The sequence below is a fragment of the Lipotes vexillifer genome, unplaced genomic scaffold, assembly GCF_000442215.2.
Source record: "Lipotes vexillifer unplaced genomic scaffold, Lipotes_vexillifer_v1.1 scaffold302, whole genome shotgun sequence".
Classification (NCBI taxonomy): domain Eukaryota; kingdom Metazoa; phylum Chordata; class Mammalia; order Artiodactyla; family Lipotidae; genus Lipotes; species Lipotes vexillifer.
Window position 1 is genome coordinate 3,211,785 of NW_006798913.1, and position 19,332 is coordinate 3,231,116.

At 35.1% G+C, this 19,332-nt stretch overlaps 1 protein-coding gene across 1 annotated transcript in view; it reads right to left on the reverse strand.

Annotated features, from left to right (window-relative positions):
- The window catches only part of HCRTR2 (hypocretin receptor 2), a 34,988-nt gene extending 15,921 nt beyond the window's left edge, over positions 1-19,067 (reverse strand). Inside the window, exons 1-4 of the mRNA XM_007471200.1 lie at positions 19,019-19,067; positions 14,707-14,885; positions 7,470-7,713; positions 129-244 (exon numbers count right to left, since the gene is read on the reverse strand). Of these exons, the coding sequence (XP_007471262.1) occupies positions 129-244; positions 7,470-7,713; positions 14,707-14,885; positions 19,019-19,067 (588 nt within the window). The remainder of the gene's footprint in view (positions 1-128; positions 245-7,469; positions 7,714-14,706; positions 14,886-19,018) is intronic.
- Positions 19,068-19,332: the final 265 nt, after the last annotated feature.

Genomic DNA, 19,332 nt, shown 5'->3' on the forward strand with positions numbered 1-19,332 from the left:
AGACCTCATTATTTTAGAAGGACACACAATCCTTTGCTAAGCATATTATATAGGTTCAATTCACTCTTAAATTTTGTTTTTAAGGACATCCTAAGGAAAACACAAGAAAGTTATTTGAAATTACTTACCTGTCGGCACCAGAGTTTACGAAATATTTGCAGATAGGCCAACACCATAAGACACAGTGGTGCCATGTAGGTCACCAGAAAGAAACAGATGTGATACATCTTGGGGTAAATTTCACCTGGAATGAAAGTTAAAATAATAAAATATTATAATTCATAGACTTTTTAAAAGTACATCTGTCAATGTTTTGCCTTCAAAATTACCTTCTATATGATTTCACTGTTATGTCATACACACAAAAGGGGAAAATGATATATAATATTAACTACTTACATTTCAGTACTAAATGCAAAGTCTTAGTGTCATGTAATCTACTCAGAGGAAGAACAATTAGCCATTTCTTAATTTGTGTTACTATAGTCTATCCAGTCAAGTGTTCATTTATCAAAAAGCCTTTTTTTCTCTTAATTACATCTGATTAATCAATAAAAATTAATTTGGATCGTCCTATACTTGGATTTGCAAGGAGGGACATTACTCAATCAAAACTTAATTGCTAATGCTTTAGTTAAAATGGAAAAAGACAGTAAACTAAGTTGATTCCTCTTCATTTCCCTCTTGAGAGATGAGAAAATATTCCCAGTTGTATCTCCAAATATGAATTCAGAAAGTTTTTGGAAAAATAAAACAGCAAACATTTGATAATGATTATTTTTATTGACTTACTAGAACATATACAAAATTCCTCTCTAAGTAAGTTGTGCATGTGTGTTAATGCATGTACTTTTAATAAAAATGAGATTTTTAGGGTTCTTTAAAGTTACATTTCAAACCAATATGGGTATCTTCTTTTTTTGATATCCATCTTACTTATCAGGCATAAGTACATATAGGATTGTAGTGATTGCTTATTTGTCATTAATTCTATGTGCACAGGTAATACATATCAGATTACGGCATTTATAAGGAGTCAATCAATTGGCACTGTGGCTTAATATTAATTTTAAATTTTTCTAAACTATATCCATTACTGACTTTTAAAACACTTTAAGGGATATTTCTCTTTAACTAGTATTTGAATATATCACACTGATCAAGCTACTTTTACTTAAATGTAAAACAAGAAACAATATATCCTAAATGGATACCATGGACATTAAATGCCAATAATTTGATACAATTCTAACTAATAAAACAAAAGTTTTTTTTTTTAATTCTAAAAATTATGTAACTTATTTCGACTTTGATATTGGCAATAGGATTGGTTCTACACTATTATGGAAGGATAATGCTATCACTTTCATGGATTTTATTACTTTTGTTACTTCAGAAAATATGTAGAAGCATGAAGACTCGGTTATGTGCTCAAACGTGGTAAGAGCAATTTATACTGAGGATTAACCAATAATAATTATGATGATGACCATAATGACTGATAACAATTATTGAACATTAATTGAATTCTTAGTGAATATATTTTCAACATATCAACATATCCTCATATCAATATGTGATACGTATTACCTGCGCACATAGAATTAATGATAAATAAGCAATCACTACAATCCTATATGTGCTTATGCCTGATAAGTAAGATGGATATCAAAAAAAGAAAATACCCATATTGGTTTGAAATCTAACTTTAAAGATCCCTAAAAATCTCATTTTTATTAAAAGTACATGCATTAACACACATGCACAACTTACTTAGAGAGGAATTTTGTATATGTTCTAGTAAGTCAACATATCCTCCACAGTATTGATTTCATAGTCTTCTAGAGTTTAATATTCTTCTTATTTTTACTCCTAAAACTGTCTTCTTTCTCAGACAGATGTTTTTCTCCACTACAATCTTTAGAGCACACAGCAGGGTGTATGTGCTACCAGGAGGTCTAAAAGACCAATTTGACGTGTCATTTTTAGCTTCTCTGGGGCCCAGGTGGCTCACATCTAGCTCATCAGCTTCAGTTTCTAACTTCCTTTCAAGTTTATCCTGAAAAACAAGCCAGTTACATAAAAAGTGATAGAATCCGAGCAGCCTGACTGGAGGAATAGCAAACAGCTTTTCCCTTTGAAGTGCCACAGCATTCAAAGTGCCATGCAGCATTTGCAGAGCCAATTTCAAAGGAGCTGGAGAGTGACCTCGGCACTTCCCAGGCACCTGAGTGGCTTTGAACTTCTATTTGTTTTGAAGAAAGTGTCGTATAAGCTTTCCACAAAAAAAAATATACCTTTAAAGCTTACATACCTGTGAATCCCTGATGTCTGCATCAGACAATTAAATTGAGTGAGTGGAGAAAGGTAGATTTGGTAGGTCATTTATTTTTAAACTGCAGAGATGGATACCATCGCTGTGATAACAGTCTGGAGTTTTAGACGGGAAAGAAAGCTCATTCTGCAACCGGTATATTTATAAATAGTTAGAAAAATATGTAATTGGCTGGTAAATGCATATTATGATAATGAACATCAACAGAGAGAAAAACTGATCAAGCAAAATTACACTTGCAGGCTAAGATAGATTGTTTTAATAAAGAGATTATTATAGGTAATTGGGGAAACATGATCGTCTTAGATTCTTCATTTCATGCTTAGAGTCTAAGCTAATTGAAAACCCAGAAATGTCATTGAAAGTTTAAATTATATGTGTTGAAACTATCTTTGAAGTTTCTCTACACTTGATAAGCAATATTTTTAAATATATTTTAAGACATTCATATGTCTAGAAAGTAGCTACATGAAATTTGTTCACTTAAGCATTCCCTAAATTAGAAAACAGCATTTTAAAGATTGACAACCGTTAAAATTTCGTGTCTCTACTCAACGGATGAATAGGCATAATCTGCATACATTCTTGTATGTATATCAAACCAACAAATAAGGAGCAAATGTGGATCTTTCTTTAGTCTTTGAAATCAGAGATTAAAGAAAAATGTCATGTATTAGATAGATAAAGCTTAACCTCTCTTAGGTGAGTTAAGGTCCATTGTTGAGTGAACATGTTAATATAATTACCTAAAAACGACAAACATTTTCTCCTTCATGTTACACCTCTCAAGGATTCAATGGAAAATTAAATTAAATATAATTTTCCAAATATTCAATTTGGAGAGTCTTTTCCAAGTTCATGTATCCATAAAAGTTTATCTGAATCTGTAATATATTTTATTAACTTCTCCCTAATAAGTGTTTTCAATAAATGTTCCTATTAATAAACACACATATGTATATACTTTCCAAATCTCATAATAGGCCACATACCATAATTAGCTTGAATATAAGGAAGGGCTCCACTATTATTATTATTTTTCAGACCACCAAAGAATAATTTGGCAGTACAATCCAAGAGGAGGGAGATTATAAATCCCCGGCATCCAAAACAATGTTTGACAAACAGTACATGCTCATTAAAAGTTGGATGAATTACTAGTAAAACATATCTTGGATTGAGTGGGAAAAGACAGTTAATTTCTTCCAATAGGATCTATCCTGTGAAAATATGCATTTACAAACCAAGCAATCAAGAAAGTATGGTTATAATTCTGGAAGAATTTTAAACTTTCAGAAGTGTGAATGGATGTGATTAATGCAAACAGTGAACATACACAAAAACATAATTTAAACATCGTTAAAATAAATATTAACACATTTTATTTGTTTTTGAGTGTCAAGTGTGTCTGCCAAGAACTGAAAAGTTTGTGGTCTTTTTTTGAACAAACCATAGGCAGTGATCAACATAATGAGTTGCAGAAGTAATGTATCCATAAAATATTACATATTTGTGGTCTTATTTCCAGTAAGACAGAGTTCTCAGTTATTTTGCACCATGAGTGAGACAGCATTTGCAAGACTTTCCCAAAAGTTATTTGATAGATATGAATCAAGTGACCACATAGTTTACTGACTCTTTCCACATTGTAATATTGGTTGTAGGACCATAATGATATCTCTGTCTACTTTTATAACCAAATCATTAATTTAACTTAGGATAAAGATAAGAAATCAGTTTATGAGTTAATAGCAAATAAAAGATATTTCACAACAATTTTTTTAAAAATGGGACTAAATGGACTTTCAAGATGTTTGAACTTTAGAGAGCTAGCCCTTTCTATGGTGATTTTAAGTTGTGACTATCACATACATATCCAAGCTTTAAAATTTTAAGTTAAACCTAGATTTATAAATAGCTTATATTAACAAAGCTTATGCTAATGTAAAAATCATTAAAATAAACTAAATGTCTAATGAGCAGAATAATAAGAACCTGCTTTTAATTTTTCATATTCTTCTTAAGAACATGAAGTTATTGATAATTTCATTTAATATATGAAAAACTAATTTCATAGATTTTATTGCTTGATTTTGTGGATGATCAACTCAATTCAGTATCACTTAGCTTTTAAAATCATTTTAAGTAATTTTACACTAATATAAAATCACTTTCAAATAGCTTTCCTAAATGACTTCTGAAGACTGAGTTTAGATTTTTAGGTATTTGGTAATAATTTCTTTTTTTTAAGGAAAATATCCCTTCTATATTTAAGTAATAAAATGTGAGAGGTTGGGATGCCTTTTATATATTTATATCTGTTGCTTAAAGTTAATTAGAAAATGATGCAGCTATTTACTTAATCATGATGACTAACGGGATTCCCTAGTTCTGCAATCCTTTTGCTCATGGGAGTTAATGCAACTTGATCATTCAGGGCAACACTAAAAAAAGGACAAGTTTATAAAATCAGTCCACAGACTTATAAATGAAATTAATTACCCAAATACTTTAGAGAAACTACTACTGACACATATTGAATAATAGGTGGGAATTTTAATCTAATTACCATCTCCGTAAACTTAAAGAATCCCAGCTTGTGAGTTGGAAGCTTCTGAAAGCAGCTCTTCTGCACCTTTCCTGTTTGCCCATTTCTGTTCCCCTCTAACCTTAAAAGAATCTAATTATAGGAATGAAATCACTAGGCAATTCAAACTAACTCCTGACTTATGCTCTCCTGAACACACACGGTGCCTTGCATAACCTGTGGATTCTTTATCTAGATTAAAAGAAGTAAGAATGAAGAATTAAATAGTTAAAGAATGACTAGCTCTCTACCCACAACAGTCCCCTTAGCGATCCTGCAGGCAGCCCACATGGGCAAGATAAAGAAGAGAGAGTCAGCCAGCCTACACTCAATGGAGAATGATGCAGAATCCAAACTCCTGCCTAGATGATTCACTGAGATTCTTCCCCCTTTTTTCCCTTCAAAAACTGTCATGGCTGAGCAGAATCTTTGGAGGTGGTCCCAGGACATGAGTCCACCTTCTCCCCAGATTGCCAGCTTTTCTGATTAACACAACTTTCCTTTCTACTGACACTTGCCTCTCGAGTATTGACTTCTGAGGGACGAGCAGCCGAATCTGGGTTCGGTAACACTTATATTTAAATGTGCTTCATAATATTGAGCAAATAATTTAATTTATGGCTCAGTTTCATCATGATTAACTAAAGCATTCTGATCAAGAGATCTTTAGGCTCTTTTCCAAATATAACTCATTGCATAGGAATTAGATAATAGTAAGAGATATGTCATATTTGGCTCCCAGCCCACCTTTTCCCAAACACAGTTCTTTAGACTGTATTCCAGAAACTACAAGTTTGGACTCTCTTCCTTTCTTCTTCAAGGAATGGTGCCCATTGTGTGAGTTTTCCTGCTTCTTAGGACACCATTTTCCCTCTTCCTTGTCTAGAAAAGCCCTACTCATTTTTTTTTTTTTTTTTGGTAGATTATCGTCATTTAATTGGCCAAATTATTAAATTGTACATTGAAAGAGAATCACACTCATGCTAGTGAATCTCCACATTTTTAAAGTTTTTATTAAGCTGAAAAATAAGTGAGATACTTAAGCATTAAGACATAGTCAAATCAAAAGGCAAAACAAGTTCATTCTGAGAGAACAGAGTTCAAACCCTGAGCAAATGAACTGCCCCTTGAGCTTCCTCCCTGCTCATCTTTAATGCTTTGCTGAAATGTTAGCAGGTCCTTATAAACTTTTGTTCACATGGCCAGGACTGAGTTTGTCCTCTCACTTGTGCTCCTAGCACTTTGTATATAAGTATATTAAAATACTAATCACACTATAAACCTTTATTTATTTGCATTTCAGCCTCATTATATACAACGGGTTCCCTTGGGCAGAGTCTATTTCTCTTCAGGTTGGCACAATTTCTGGCATATCCTAAGTACTCAAGATGTTGTTTGAACATTAAATAAATGGGACTGAAGACACTTAAGGAATATTTCTATCATTCTGGAACTTTCTACTCATTTTGTTTTTGTCTTCATTGTTAATGGGGAAACTTGGGAAAAACTGAAGAAGATACAGAAAGAAATACAGCAAAAGAATTGCAATTGAAAGGAAGAATAAATCTCAATTTTTAAAAGGAGTATTTAATATTTACAGTAATAGATAAAGCAAATTTTGAAATTTTAAGTATTATAGGTCTTTGGATAACATATGGAATAATCTCAGTGTCTTTTGAGTTTTATCTTGCTGTAGTGAAAACATATGCCTAATTTTTCAGTTCCTGATTTTCCTCTTTTCAGTGTTCCAATAAAAGAATCAAGGTAGGAATTAACATGAATTCAGAGATTCATATGCTTGAAAATACCAGGTCCATGAACAACCTTGGTGTGCACTGCCTCTGTTGGTACATCTTTCCAATAAACAAGTGCTTTCCTAATGTTTACAGTTTAAATATGAGCCATTGTAATATACTTACCCAGAAGAGAACAGATTGTTTCCTTTAAATTCCGTGTGATAATTTTGTAACTAGTGTTGAAATGCAGGATTATTTTATTTTCTTTCATTCTTTGCTGTGTCCAGATTTGTGCCACCACCAGGCATTGATAAAGGTGTTTCCACTATTACAGAAAAACCTCAAAGACTGTTGCTGAGAGTTTTGAACCAAAGGAGCATAAGGCCTCCTAACTTGATTGCTTAAATTTAACCACTGAACATATCAGATGGGAAACCAAAAAAAGATTCATAATTTCATAATTAGTGTAATTCTTAAGTCAGAAAATATTCCAGTGATAAAATGTATCAGTTTACTATATTATGAATAGAGAAAACGTGTGTAGCTAATCTGACTCAGAGAACAGCATAGGTCCACGGGCAAGAAATTCATGTTCCCAGGCCAGACATGGTTTTAAAGTGAAAAATCCAGTTGTATTTGAAGCCCATTAGGGAACCTGACACCTGAGACTATACTATGTTCTACCATGTTATAAAATAAACGATATTAACAAATGCCAATAAAATACACAAGGCCAGCTTTACAAGGGCTATGCAAATTAGATTTTCAATTTGCAGCTGTCATATAAATGCAAGGGCCACAATGGACTTACCGCCCCAGTGCTCATCACAGACTGTAAAGAGAGTGGTTTTATTGGCTAAGCCAGGGAGCATGGTGCTGCACTCCATGACGATGGCCTGAGGGATCATTATGATGCAGGAAACGATCCAGATGATGACGATGCTGTTCCGGGCCCGCTTGGCTGTGCTCTTAAACATCAAAGGGTGACAGATCGCATACCACCGATCCAAGGCAATGCAGCTCAGTGTGAGGACAGACACAGACACTGACACGGTCTAGAGAGGGAAAGAAGGTAGTACAAAGGAAGCACCGGGTGTTACAGGGACCACTCTCAGTACTTTTACCCTATCAGAAACATAGGCACACAGATAACCAGATTCAAAGTTGTCAAAAAACATTTCACGCAAGTGCTTTCCATTAAAAAAAGAAAAAACTCTGCCAAAAATAATATTAGAAATGTAGTAGGGAAAATAATACCTTTTTTCCATTAAACATAAAAATGTACTATACAAGACTTGCAATCTTTTTTTATGCTAAATGTTTTAATCTATAATATGGCATTCTTTAAATAATGACAACCATGATTTTGTCTTGAAATTTTTCTATTGATAGGGGAAATCTTATCTTGGAATGAAAAAATAGTAAAATATATATGTTTAGTCTGAAATGGAAAATTCTCTGTCACTTATAGAGAATAATGCAATGACATGTATTTCTTTTAAATTATCATACAAGAATCTGGCTGAAATTGCATTTAATTAGTATTTTTGAATTATAGGTATCTCATTTCCTATTTTTAAATAATCAAGGTTATTTGTACATTAGTTCATTTCCAACATGTTACACCCAAAGAAAGGCATGAGTCACAATAAAATATAATTCTCTATATGAATCTCCTTATTATAGTTTGCTCATTGTTAGAATAAGCAACCTGCCTCTAAAATTCAAATAGGTTCACCCAATCCAGATTTCTACATAATAGCACCACAAACAATACTTTAACTTGGAACTTTAAGAAAATAGTAAAGAAACATGTCAAGCATGCTTATCCCCACATGATCAGTTTATGTAATTATATTTAGTGTATTCTATACTGGATGATTGGACCACTGGTTCTGACAAAATCAATTATCTCAAAACTCTCTCTTTAAAAACAAGTCTCTTGCTCTTTTCTGATATTTCTTTTACAGATTTCTATTTATTTTCTTCTCAACAATTATAGTACAATTATTTTGTTTAATTCATTAATTTACTGTTTATCTTCTCTATTGTAACAAAGACCAATGGCATGAGGGACTGTTGTGTTCACCAAACAGTACCTGACGCAGTGCTTGACGTGCTTAATAGATATTTTTTTGAATTAAGGAATAGTCATAAGCCTCAATCTAAGGTAATATACATGGCACAGTCATCTTTCTATATTTTTCTGTCCTAGTTGTACTGATCCCATAAAATGTGAATGAGCAGGTCTCTCTGCTTCTTACATCAGGACCTTCCTTGTGGATGCGCTGACTGTAGGTGCAGATGAGTGAAAGGGATCTAAGGGCTGATCCAGCACAGCAGGAAAGGCTCTGGGTTAAGCATTAGGACCACATATCCATTCTCATCTCCTCCCAGCTAGCTGCACAGTATGGGTCCCTTACGTAAGAGCTGTAGGTAAAATGTGGATGGATTATTGTTTTTTCATTTGTTTTTCTATTAAATGAGTAAAATGATAGGATGAGATGCTTGCCAACTCTGATTCTTTTGATTCTCTTTGGAAAAGTCAGCAGAGTGTGGTTGGAGTCAATTCCACTACCAGGTTTCCTGGGTATGTACCCCACTGCACTTGCCAAATGCATGATCTTGGGTAAGTTACTTAACCTCTCTATGCCTCAGTTTTCTCATCTGTGTGAGAATGCATGATAATCGTAGCTGTCCATGGAATTGTAGGAACTGTCAGTTGAGATGTGAAACAGCTAGTCCGGGCTGGTATATAAATACTGTGTGTTTGTTATTCCTTATTATGATTATGACATGATGATGGTCATTATACTATTAGTATTCTCTTCTATTCCTGAGCTTGGAGTTCTAGCTTTTAATAGGAACAGACTGCTTTTCAGTGAAGTGCAGTCATAGAAATTACAAACAAAGGTGTAAACTATGCTAAATTCTTGGAGGTTAATTTCATTTTAGGTGTAATCCTAAAGGGATGAACTCTACCAGAGAAGGCTTGGTTGATGGCATCTGGCAATTCCTTGGTGCTGCCTCAGAGAGCATTCACACCTCTTTCTCAATTGTCCTCTTCTCCAACTTCCATTTCTTCCCTGAGAACGTGTCAATCACCCAGGGTCCTTCCATACCCTTGCCAATCTGGGAATAAGACAGTGGTCGTCTAGCTCTGCACAGTTGCCCTTTCAGAGCTGCTGAGCCAGGGCTGTATTTATGCTCTCTAGCAATTAGAAATGTAAAATGCTCATCAAGACATAGTGTTTTATTTTTCATGAATTCTAATCAACATGGGTGAATGGGATAGAAGTAGTGTGGTTCAAATTCTGAAGTCATTTCTATTAGTTCTATTAGTTCTATTAGTTCTCTCTACTGTTAGATAGTAATAATCAATTCAAAACAGTGCACTTGAGAGTTGGCTGTCCAGTGCCAACAGTAAGCCAAGGTGCAGCGCCTTCTCATGAGAGAACATGCTGGTTTGGTTAATCTAGCAGTAGAATCCATTGCATGGACCATTGACCATCAGTGTTTTAATAGTTACTGTACTACATCTGCTGGTGTATAATATACTCTAGTATACAATTAGCATCCAATTTACATGATTTTCTTGAAGGGGATATATAATTGCACCTTATCATAAGTGATTATAAATGAGAGTTTTGTTGTTGCTTTTCACTTGTAGGAGTGCACTTAAAGGTGCCTTTTTCATTGAGATTTTGATATTAGCTCAAGTCAACTTGATAATAAATCATTTGAGAAATGAATGTAGTGTGAATCATGAACATTGTGAGTGAAGTGAGATGATGTGAACTTTCTTTTGCTGTCGGTGCCTTATCTTGCACCCATCCTATGAGTACCCTGTGTTCAGGGCAATGTGGGAAGCTTTCTTTGGTAGAGGACTCAGTTTCACACTAGCATATAAATGTGACAAAAGGGACTCAGAGATCCATGACAAGTAGAAATGGAAATTTTGCCAAATCACAAGGTTGGATGACAGGCATTAATGGATTGGAAGGTGGAGAAGTGTGACTGAGAGTGAGGGAGCCTGTCCCATTACCCAACACCAAAAACTCAGTTGGCTTTGGTTCTACTTTTCCTGGCATTTCCTGTGCAGAATCTCTTCTGCAGTTACAAAAAAAAGTCATTCTGAAAAATCAGTCAACTGCTCCTGTATGTGTGAGAAGAAAAGTGAAATATTTTATATTTTTTCTAGAAATTCATGATAATTATTCAGCAAATAGCCCAATAAATGTTACTGGTAGTGGACCTATGGAGTGATTAAAGATATAAAAGGGACATTTTAATTATTTAGCTAAGTTTTATTATATTTGTAATATTTTTAAGATTGATGAGAGTTTGCTGAAGTCTTACAGCATACCACTCATAAATCTAAAGGTTGCATTGAATTGTATTTAGAAGAAAAATAACATATAAATAATAGGAAATTAGTAAATGTCCAAAGAATCTTAAATGCAACCAAATAACCTTAAAATTTAGCTGGGTGTTTTGTATATGTTTTTAAATACTCAGTAGGACATAAGTATCATATGAGGGACCATTGGTTTCAGAACGTCACCATTAAGGGAAAAAAATAACTACTCAAATGATTGGCTTATTGTACATTGGCCCTATTCCTTCTACTTGGGAAAATTGTATGGAAAACGGACAATAAATATTGAGAGAATTTGGAGATGTGAGTTATACCAGTGCCTCAATATTTTTGTGCATTTACAACTTTCCATCAAGAAGTAATGTTGAATGAGGTAATGAATGGGTCAGATCTTGTGGTTATCAATAGTTTTGTCCTTGATCTTTGGCGAAGAGGATCAACTGTTGATCCTCTGTTGTTTAGTCAAGTTGACTAAACTGGACACTTTATAGAGAATCAGATAGAAGCTATCAAGAGATGAAGATGTTCTTTCAACTTTAAGACTTGTTAAGTTGTGCTGCTGGAAAGAATACTGTCATAATGAACATTAGGAGACACCCGTGCCCTGCATCATTCATGGTTGCACATTGCTTTCAAGCTGTCCTTGCATCCACATAAGAGAATCTGGAATACCTAGTCTATAAGAAGTTATTGCTGTGTATTAGAGCAGGGCTGCACCTATTACAGGGTGATGCATCCCTCTCCATCACCCCACTCTCCATCAGGGAAACTTCTGGTTTGCAGAGAGAACAACTCAGCCAACAAAAGATTCTGGGCAACTTAAGCCATCTTAAAACTTAAGAAGATCCCCCAAATTTCCCCCTGGGTGGTTACTGGAACCAAGAAAAATTTAAAAAACTTTCTGGAAGCACTACAGAAATGGTGACATATTAGAATTCTCTGCTATTTATGATTTTCCCAGTGTCTCCACGTAATCATAAGACCCATTGCTTAGTGATGTTTTTCTATGGTGATATTTTTCTCTGTTGCTCAAAGTACTCTTTCTCTCAAAAAATTTTGCTATAGTTTATTTTTGTAAACCACTCATGATTTTCAGACGACTGACAAAACTAGCATTGCAGTTAAACTTAATGCTTGCAATGAGGCTTATAACTTTCATGGCATTTCCCACTTAGTAGTCAGTGAGTTCTGACCTAAAAATGTATTATTTCTCTTTATAATGAGTCATTGAAGAACTATTGTGGTAAAGGTCTCTGTAACATTTCAGATCCAAAAGCCTAATTTATATAATTTCTAATAATGAGCTATTTGTGGTCTCTCTCAACTTTTGTTTTTCCCAAGACTTCAGTTTTGGAGTACTTTTAAGACCACAGCAAAACTGAGGAGAAGGTACAAAGATTTCCCTATACCCCCTGTTCCCACATAGCCTCCTGCATGATCAACATCCCCCACCATAGTGGTACATTTGATATAATTGGTGAACTTACATTGGCACACCATAATCAGTACACTCTTGATGTTGTACATTTGGACAAATGTATAAGGACATGTATCCAACATTATAATATCCTACGTTATACTGCCTTAAAAATCCTCTGTGCTCTGCCTGTTCATCCCTTCCAACCCCTGACAACCACTCATATTTTTTGCTATCTCCATAGTTTTGTCTTTTTTCCTAATGTCATATTATTGGAATTATGCAGTACATAGCCTTCTCAGATTGGCTTCTTTCACTAAGTAATAAGTACTTAATGTTCCTCCATGTCTTTTTATTGCTTGATAACTCATTTCTTTTAATCACTGAATAATATTCTATTACCAGGTTGTACCCCAGTTTATTTACCCATTCATCTACTGAAGGACATCTTGGTTACTTCCAAGTTTTAGTAATGATAGATAAAGCTGCTGTAAACATTTGCATGCAAGTTGTTGTGTGGATGTAAATTTTCAGGAATGCAATTGTTGGATCATATGTTGGGACTATGTTTAAATTTGTAAAAAAAAAAATCAGTCTTCCAAAGTGGCTGTAACATTTTGCAGCATTCCTACTAGCAATGAATGAGTGTTCCTCTTTCTCCACATCCTTGTCAGCTTTTGGTATTATCAGTGTTCCATAGTTTGGCCATTCTAATAGGTGTGCAGTGATATCTCATTATTTTAATTTGCATTTCGCTTATGATATGTGATAAGGGACATCTTTTCATATGTTTCTTTGCTACTTGTATATCTTCTTTGGTGAGGTGTCTGTTAAGGTCTTTGGCCCATATTTTAATTGGGTTGTTTGCTTCCATACTGTTGAGTTTTAACAACTCTCTGTATATTTTAGATAAAAGTTCCTTATCATCATGTATTTTGCAAATATTTTCTCCCAGTCTGTGCCTTGTCTTCATATTCTCTTTACATTGACTTTTGCAGAGCAGCAGTTTTTAATTTTAATGAATTCAGCTTATCAGTGATTTATTTCAATCATCAGGCATTTGGTTATATATTAAAAAGTCATCAAAACACCAAAGGTCATCTAGGTTTTCTTCTATGGTATCTTTGGGGAGTTTCATAGTTTTGCATTTTACATTTAGGTCTATGATCCATTTTGAGTCCATTTTCTGAAGACCGTAAGGTCTGTATCTAGATTCAATTGTTCTAACTGCCCCAACTTGTCATTATTGGGAGCATATTGTCATTTCCTCCAAATATTATGAAACCAACTGGGAGCCTGGATGGAATAAATATCGGGGGATGGAGGGTGGTCAAGGGAACCAGTAGGGAGTGGTCACCATTTCACTCACTGTCCAATTGCTAAAGAAAATCCATGTCTTTTAGAACTGTGGCTCTGGACACCAGCTTGGGAAAATTTTTAAAGATTTTACAGCTATCAGAATATCAATCAGAAAATTATTTTCTGGAAGTGTTTGTTCTTAATTTCTTGTAGAGAAACTAGTTATAGAAAAGCTGTTTTCAGAACTGAATAATAAAACATCTAATTCTGATGACCATGACTGATGTTTACTGAGAACATATTATGTTTTTATAAGATCATCGTCTTCCAGAGAGTAATCCCTATGCCAAGTGGTTCATATAAATTATCTAAGTAAACTAATCCAACCACCATAGGAGATAGCTATAATTAAAATTATTAATCTTTTAAAATAAGTGAATCTCAAAGAGCTTACATATTTGGCTCAATAGCATACAATAGGTGAATGGCAGAATAGAGATTCCAAAGATTCTCTACCAGATTCCTGGTAGTTTAATTCAAAACTTGCACTAAAACCTGTTCCCTGTCCTGCTTTGATCATATAGCTTTTGATTTCTCAGTAGTAAATGAGACAACTTATAAAAACAGGTAGTCTTCAATTAATTGGACTGGGAAAGGCTGAATCATTAATTTGGTCAAGTTCCTTATTTTATAATCAGAAAATTAGATACCAAAAAGGTAAAAGGTTTGTGCAGCATTTATTGATGACTTGAGAATTCTGACATTTTATTTTTACCCAGAACTTACCTTGTTTACCTAGTATTACTTTCCTTAAGTTTACCAGTTCCTTAAGCAAGAATATTTCTCTCTTAGCTCACTAGGTAATTTACCAAAAGGCCATGACTATAATTGAAAATGACTATACTTTTTCAGTAGTTTCTGTGTTTGAACCCCAAAAGTGTGAAACATAATTACCTGTAAGTAAGGAATCACTTTACAGAGGGATTGTCCAAAGAACCAGGTCTCAGTGATGTCCACTACTAAAGTGGCTGGAAGGCAGGTGATGGTCACAAGCACATCAGCCAGAGAAAGGTTGACAATGAAGTAATTGGTCACTGTCCTCATGTGGTGGTTCTTCCACACGGCCACACAAACTAATTTGGAAAGAAAAAGGAATAGTAACTGTTATGGACTGAATGTCTGTGCTCCCCAGAAATTCATATGTTAAGATCCTGACAGTGCCCCCCACCCAAAGAAGATGTGGTACATAGATACAAATGGAATATTACTCAGCCATAAAAAATACTGAAATAATGCCATTTCCAACAACATGGATGCAACTACAGATTATCATATTAAGTGAAGTAAGTCAGAAAGAGAAAGACAAATACCAAATGATATCAGTTATATGTGGAATCTAAAATATGACACAAATGAACCTATCTACAAAACATAAACAGGCTCATAGACATAGAGAACAGACTTGTGCTTGCCAAAGGGGATGATATGGGAAGGAATGGACTGGGAGTTTGGGGTTATCAGATGCAAAGTATTATATATAGAATGGATAAACAACAAGATCCTACTGTATAGCACAGGGAGCTATATTCATTATCCTGTAATAAACCATAATGGAAAAGAATATAAAAAGAGAATGTATATATATGTATAACTTAATCACTTTGTTGTATTGCAGTAATTAACACAACATTGTAAATCAATTATACATCAATAAAATAGAAAGATCCTCACCCCCAGTGTGATGGTATTAGGAGGTGAGTCTTTGGTAAATGATTTGGTCATGAGGGTGGAGCCCTCGTGAAGGGCATTAGGTCCTTATAAAAGGAACTCCAGAGAGATCTTTTGCCCCTTCCACCATGTGAGGATACAGCAAAAAAGCTGCTGTTTATGAACCAGGAAATGGACTCTGACCACTGAATCTGCCACAGTCATGATCTTGGACTTCTCAGGCTCCAGAACTGTGAGAAAAAAACTTCTGTTTTTTATTAACCACTCAGTTCATGGTACTCAGTTACAGCAGGCTGGACAGACTAAGACAGTGACTAAACAAAGAAAATAACTATTGAGGGAACACTGTCAAGCTAATTGGTACCCCTGCAAATCCACAAATAAATATTGCCAAGGGAGATAATTTAAGGCTGTCCTGTGTTTTCAGCAAAATGGTCAATATGTGTGAATGCTGAATATATGCTTAAAATCAGTTCATTTACTTTTCAAGACATTTTTCAATGGATCATAAGGCTGTGTTTATTTTTACTCGATTTTGAATTTCATTTTCCAGGAGTTAAAGAACAATCTTTGATTTATCGTTCTACTCCTTCGGTGGTCAGCAAATACTCAAGAAATATTTACTGAGTTGAGATGAATTAGGAGTTCACTAGTTTTCAATGAACTGCAATGTTTGCCTCATCCATGACATTGACCCCTACCTGCTCCCAAACTCTGCCTTTGGGACTTTTAAGAGATGAAGAGGCTTAAAGACAAAGTCAACCAAAAAAGTCCTTACTATTGCTGTATACTGAAGTGGATGGTTCATATCCTTAGGTCGTTTAACCTCAATGACAATCCCAAGGAAATGTATCATTACCAATGTTTTATATATTATGACGTCAGTGAGACACAGGAACTTGTTGAGGACAAATGGCTCATAAAACAGAGAACCACAGTTATAACTGGGCTTATACACCAAGTGAAGAGCTGGTCTTTCCACCACACTGGCTACCTTCTTTTGTGAAAATGAAGGAGTTATATAAAAAAGCACATATAAATTCTAGAAACTCAATCTCTCTCCTTTCTATTACTCTCGATGGCCTCTAAACATCAGCTCAGATGAAACACACTTTCTCAGCCAAGCCTTCCTCCTTTTCCTTCAGTGTATCCCCCTGTGTAAAAGTTGTGCTATCTCATTCAGCTTCTATTTATGGAAAGAACACATAGTTCTTTGATTCTCTGTCCGCCCTCTGAGATATCCAAAGGTTACATAATCACTGGTTCCAGAATTATATAGATGTAAGCACTGCTACCCACATCTACTGATGGGTTTGCTTCACTGAAAGGAACTGTGAATTTACCTGGGGTATCATTACCCTGTCAGAGCTGTCGCTTATACACCCAAATGATGCAGTGATTAGTAACCTTATGCAGTGAAGAAATAAAAGCACATTTTAAAAATTTAAGTCACTGAGTGAGGATTCCTTTTTGACAATTATGCGCCAGTTTATTATGACTTTCAGATGCTGAAAAATGCTTTTACTAGCTCCTGAAGCTGGAATTACCCTCAATCACCAACAGATGCCAATTTAATGAAATACCTGAATTTCTGAGGATTTAATTGTGAAAACTTCACATATTCCTTTAGCTCCAGCACACAAGTACCAAAAGCTCAAGTGAGCTTTATTAGGGTAAATCATAGTCTTTATTATCTGAAAATGCTGCTGTTGAATCATTTATTTCTCAGAAACGCTTGAAACACTCACACACACACACACACACACAAACACACACACACAAACCCATCTTAGCAGTCGACTAACACATTATTACAGCTTGTTAAGAGAAAATTGACAAAAAATATCACACTTCTGATCCTTGGTCAATAAGTGGTCCAAATGGTGCAATTTGGGATCTAGAAAAGAAAACAAGACTTAAAAAATGCAATCCATTCTAGTTTGACTCCCAATTCTCCCTATTTTGGAGGTGAGGAACGGCAATGATGGGAGGACAGTGTTAATGCATGATGTCTAAGCAATGTGAGAACAAGTAGATTCTCAACCAACACTTCTATAGTATTTACTCTGTGCCATATCCTGTGCTAAGCAATTTGAATTATTAATCTTCATAATAACACTATGAAATGATTATTGTTAATATCCCTGTCTAACATGTGGAAAACTGAGGCTCGGGAGGTTATGGAACCTACCTAAGGATGAATAGCTAGTAAATGCCGAGCTTAGATTTAATCTTATAAACTCTGCATGCCATTCTATTATATACCAGCATCTATCATTGAAGCAGAAGGTGGAAGGCAGCTGCCAGGCTTTTTTTGGCAGGACTTTAACATACATTCATAAAATTCTGGAATTGGAGTTCAGTCTAACTTGATGCATAAATCAACTCTGCAGTATTCCTGATTCATTCTACTTGCATATTTTTAATAGTCGGGAGTTTATGACTTGCTTAAGTCCTTGACTACATTTTGTGTTGACTTTACCTACCAGCAAGTTCTTGTTCATGTTGAGTTGATATCTGTTTCCCTTTCAGTTCCATTCATGGGTTCTTTATTCTTTCCTGGAACCCAAGGAATAAACCTTATCTACTTTTTTCTGCATTGTACCTGTATTAGTTTCCCAGGGCTGCTTTAACAGAGTATGATAGGTTGGGTGTTTTAAAGCAACATAAACTTATTGTCCCACAGTTTTGGAGACCAGAAGTCCAAAATCAACGTGTCAGGAGGGCTAAGCTGCCTCTGAAAGCTGTAGAGAAATTCTTCCTTGCCTCTCTCGCAGTTTCTGGTGGTTTGCTGGCTACCGTGGCCTTCCCTAGGGTGCAGCTCTGTAACTCCAGTCTCTCTCTCTATCATAACATGGAGTTCTCCTGCCTCTCTGTATTCACATGGCATCTTCTTATAAGGACACCAGTCATATTAGATTAGTGGCCCACTCTACTCCAGTATGACTCATTTTAACTCAACTAATCATATCTGCAATGACCTTATTTCCAAATAAGGTCACATTCTGATATTCAGGGGATTAGCACTTTCACATATTTTTGGGGAGACACAATTCAATTCATAATAGTCTGTCCTGTGACCCCTAAAAATTTGTGTTCTTCTCACATGCAAAATACAATTCACTCCATCTCAACGGTCCCCAAATTCTTAACCCATTTCAGCATCAACTCTAAATCCCAAATCTCACCTACATATTATCTAAGTCAAGAATGGGTGAGATTTGGGGTATGGGCCTTCCCAGGGCAAAACTCCTCTCCATCTATGAACCAGCGAAACCTAGAAGACAAGTTACCTACTTCCAAAATGTCATCTTGGGATAAGGATAGGTTGATATCCCCATTCTAAAATGTAGAAATTGGAAGAAAAAGCGGGTCACCAGTCTAAAGCAAGTTTTCAAGTCAGCAGGGCAAATTTCACTAAATTTTAAGGCTTAAGAATAATTCTCTGTGGCTTGATGCTCTGTTCTTCTAGCTCAGCCTATAACAGTAGCCATTCAGATACTTAAAGTCCACAGCTATTCCCCAAGCCTCTGCTTACCGAGGCTAAATATCTCCAGAACCCTCATGTGCAATGCAGGGTTTCGCATCTCACATCACCCTGATCCCTTTATTCTGAGCACACTCCAGATAATCATTGATGGCTCTAAATGAGCTATCTGCAACTGCACACATGTTTCCAGCTGTGGTCTAACCAGGACAGAAAAGAACAGGGTGACTGCTTTCGTTAATATTTCTCTATTAAGACAGCCTGAGATCTTGTTAGATTTCTTAATAGCCAAGTCACACTTTTTTTGGATCATATATGTATACAATTGCTAGAAATTGGTTCCCTCATGTAGATGTTTCTTTACC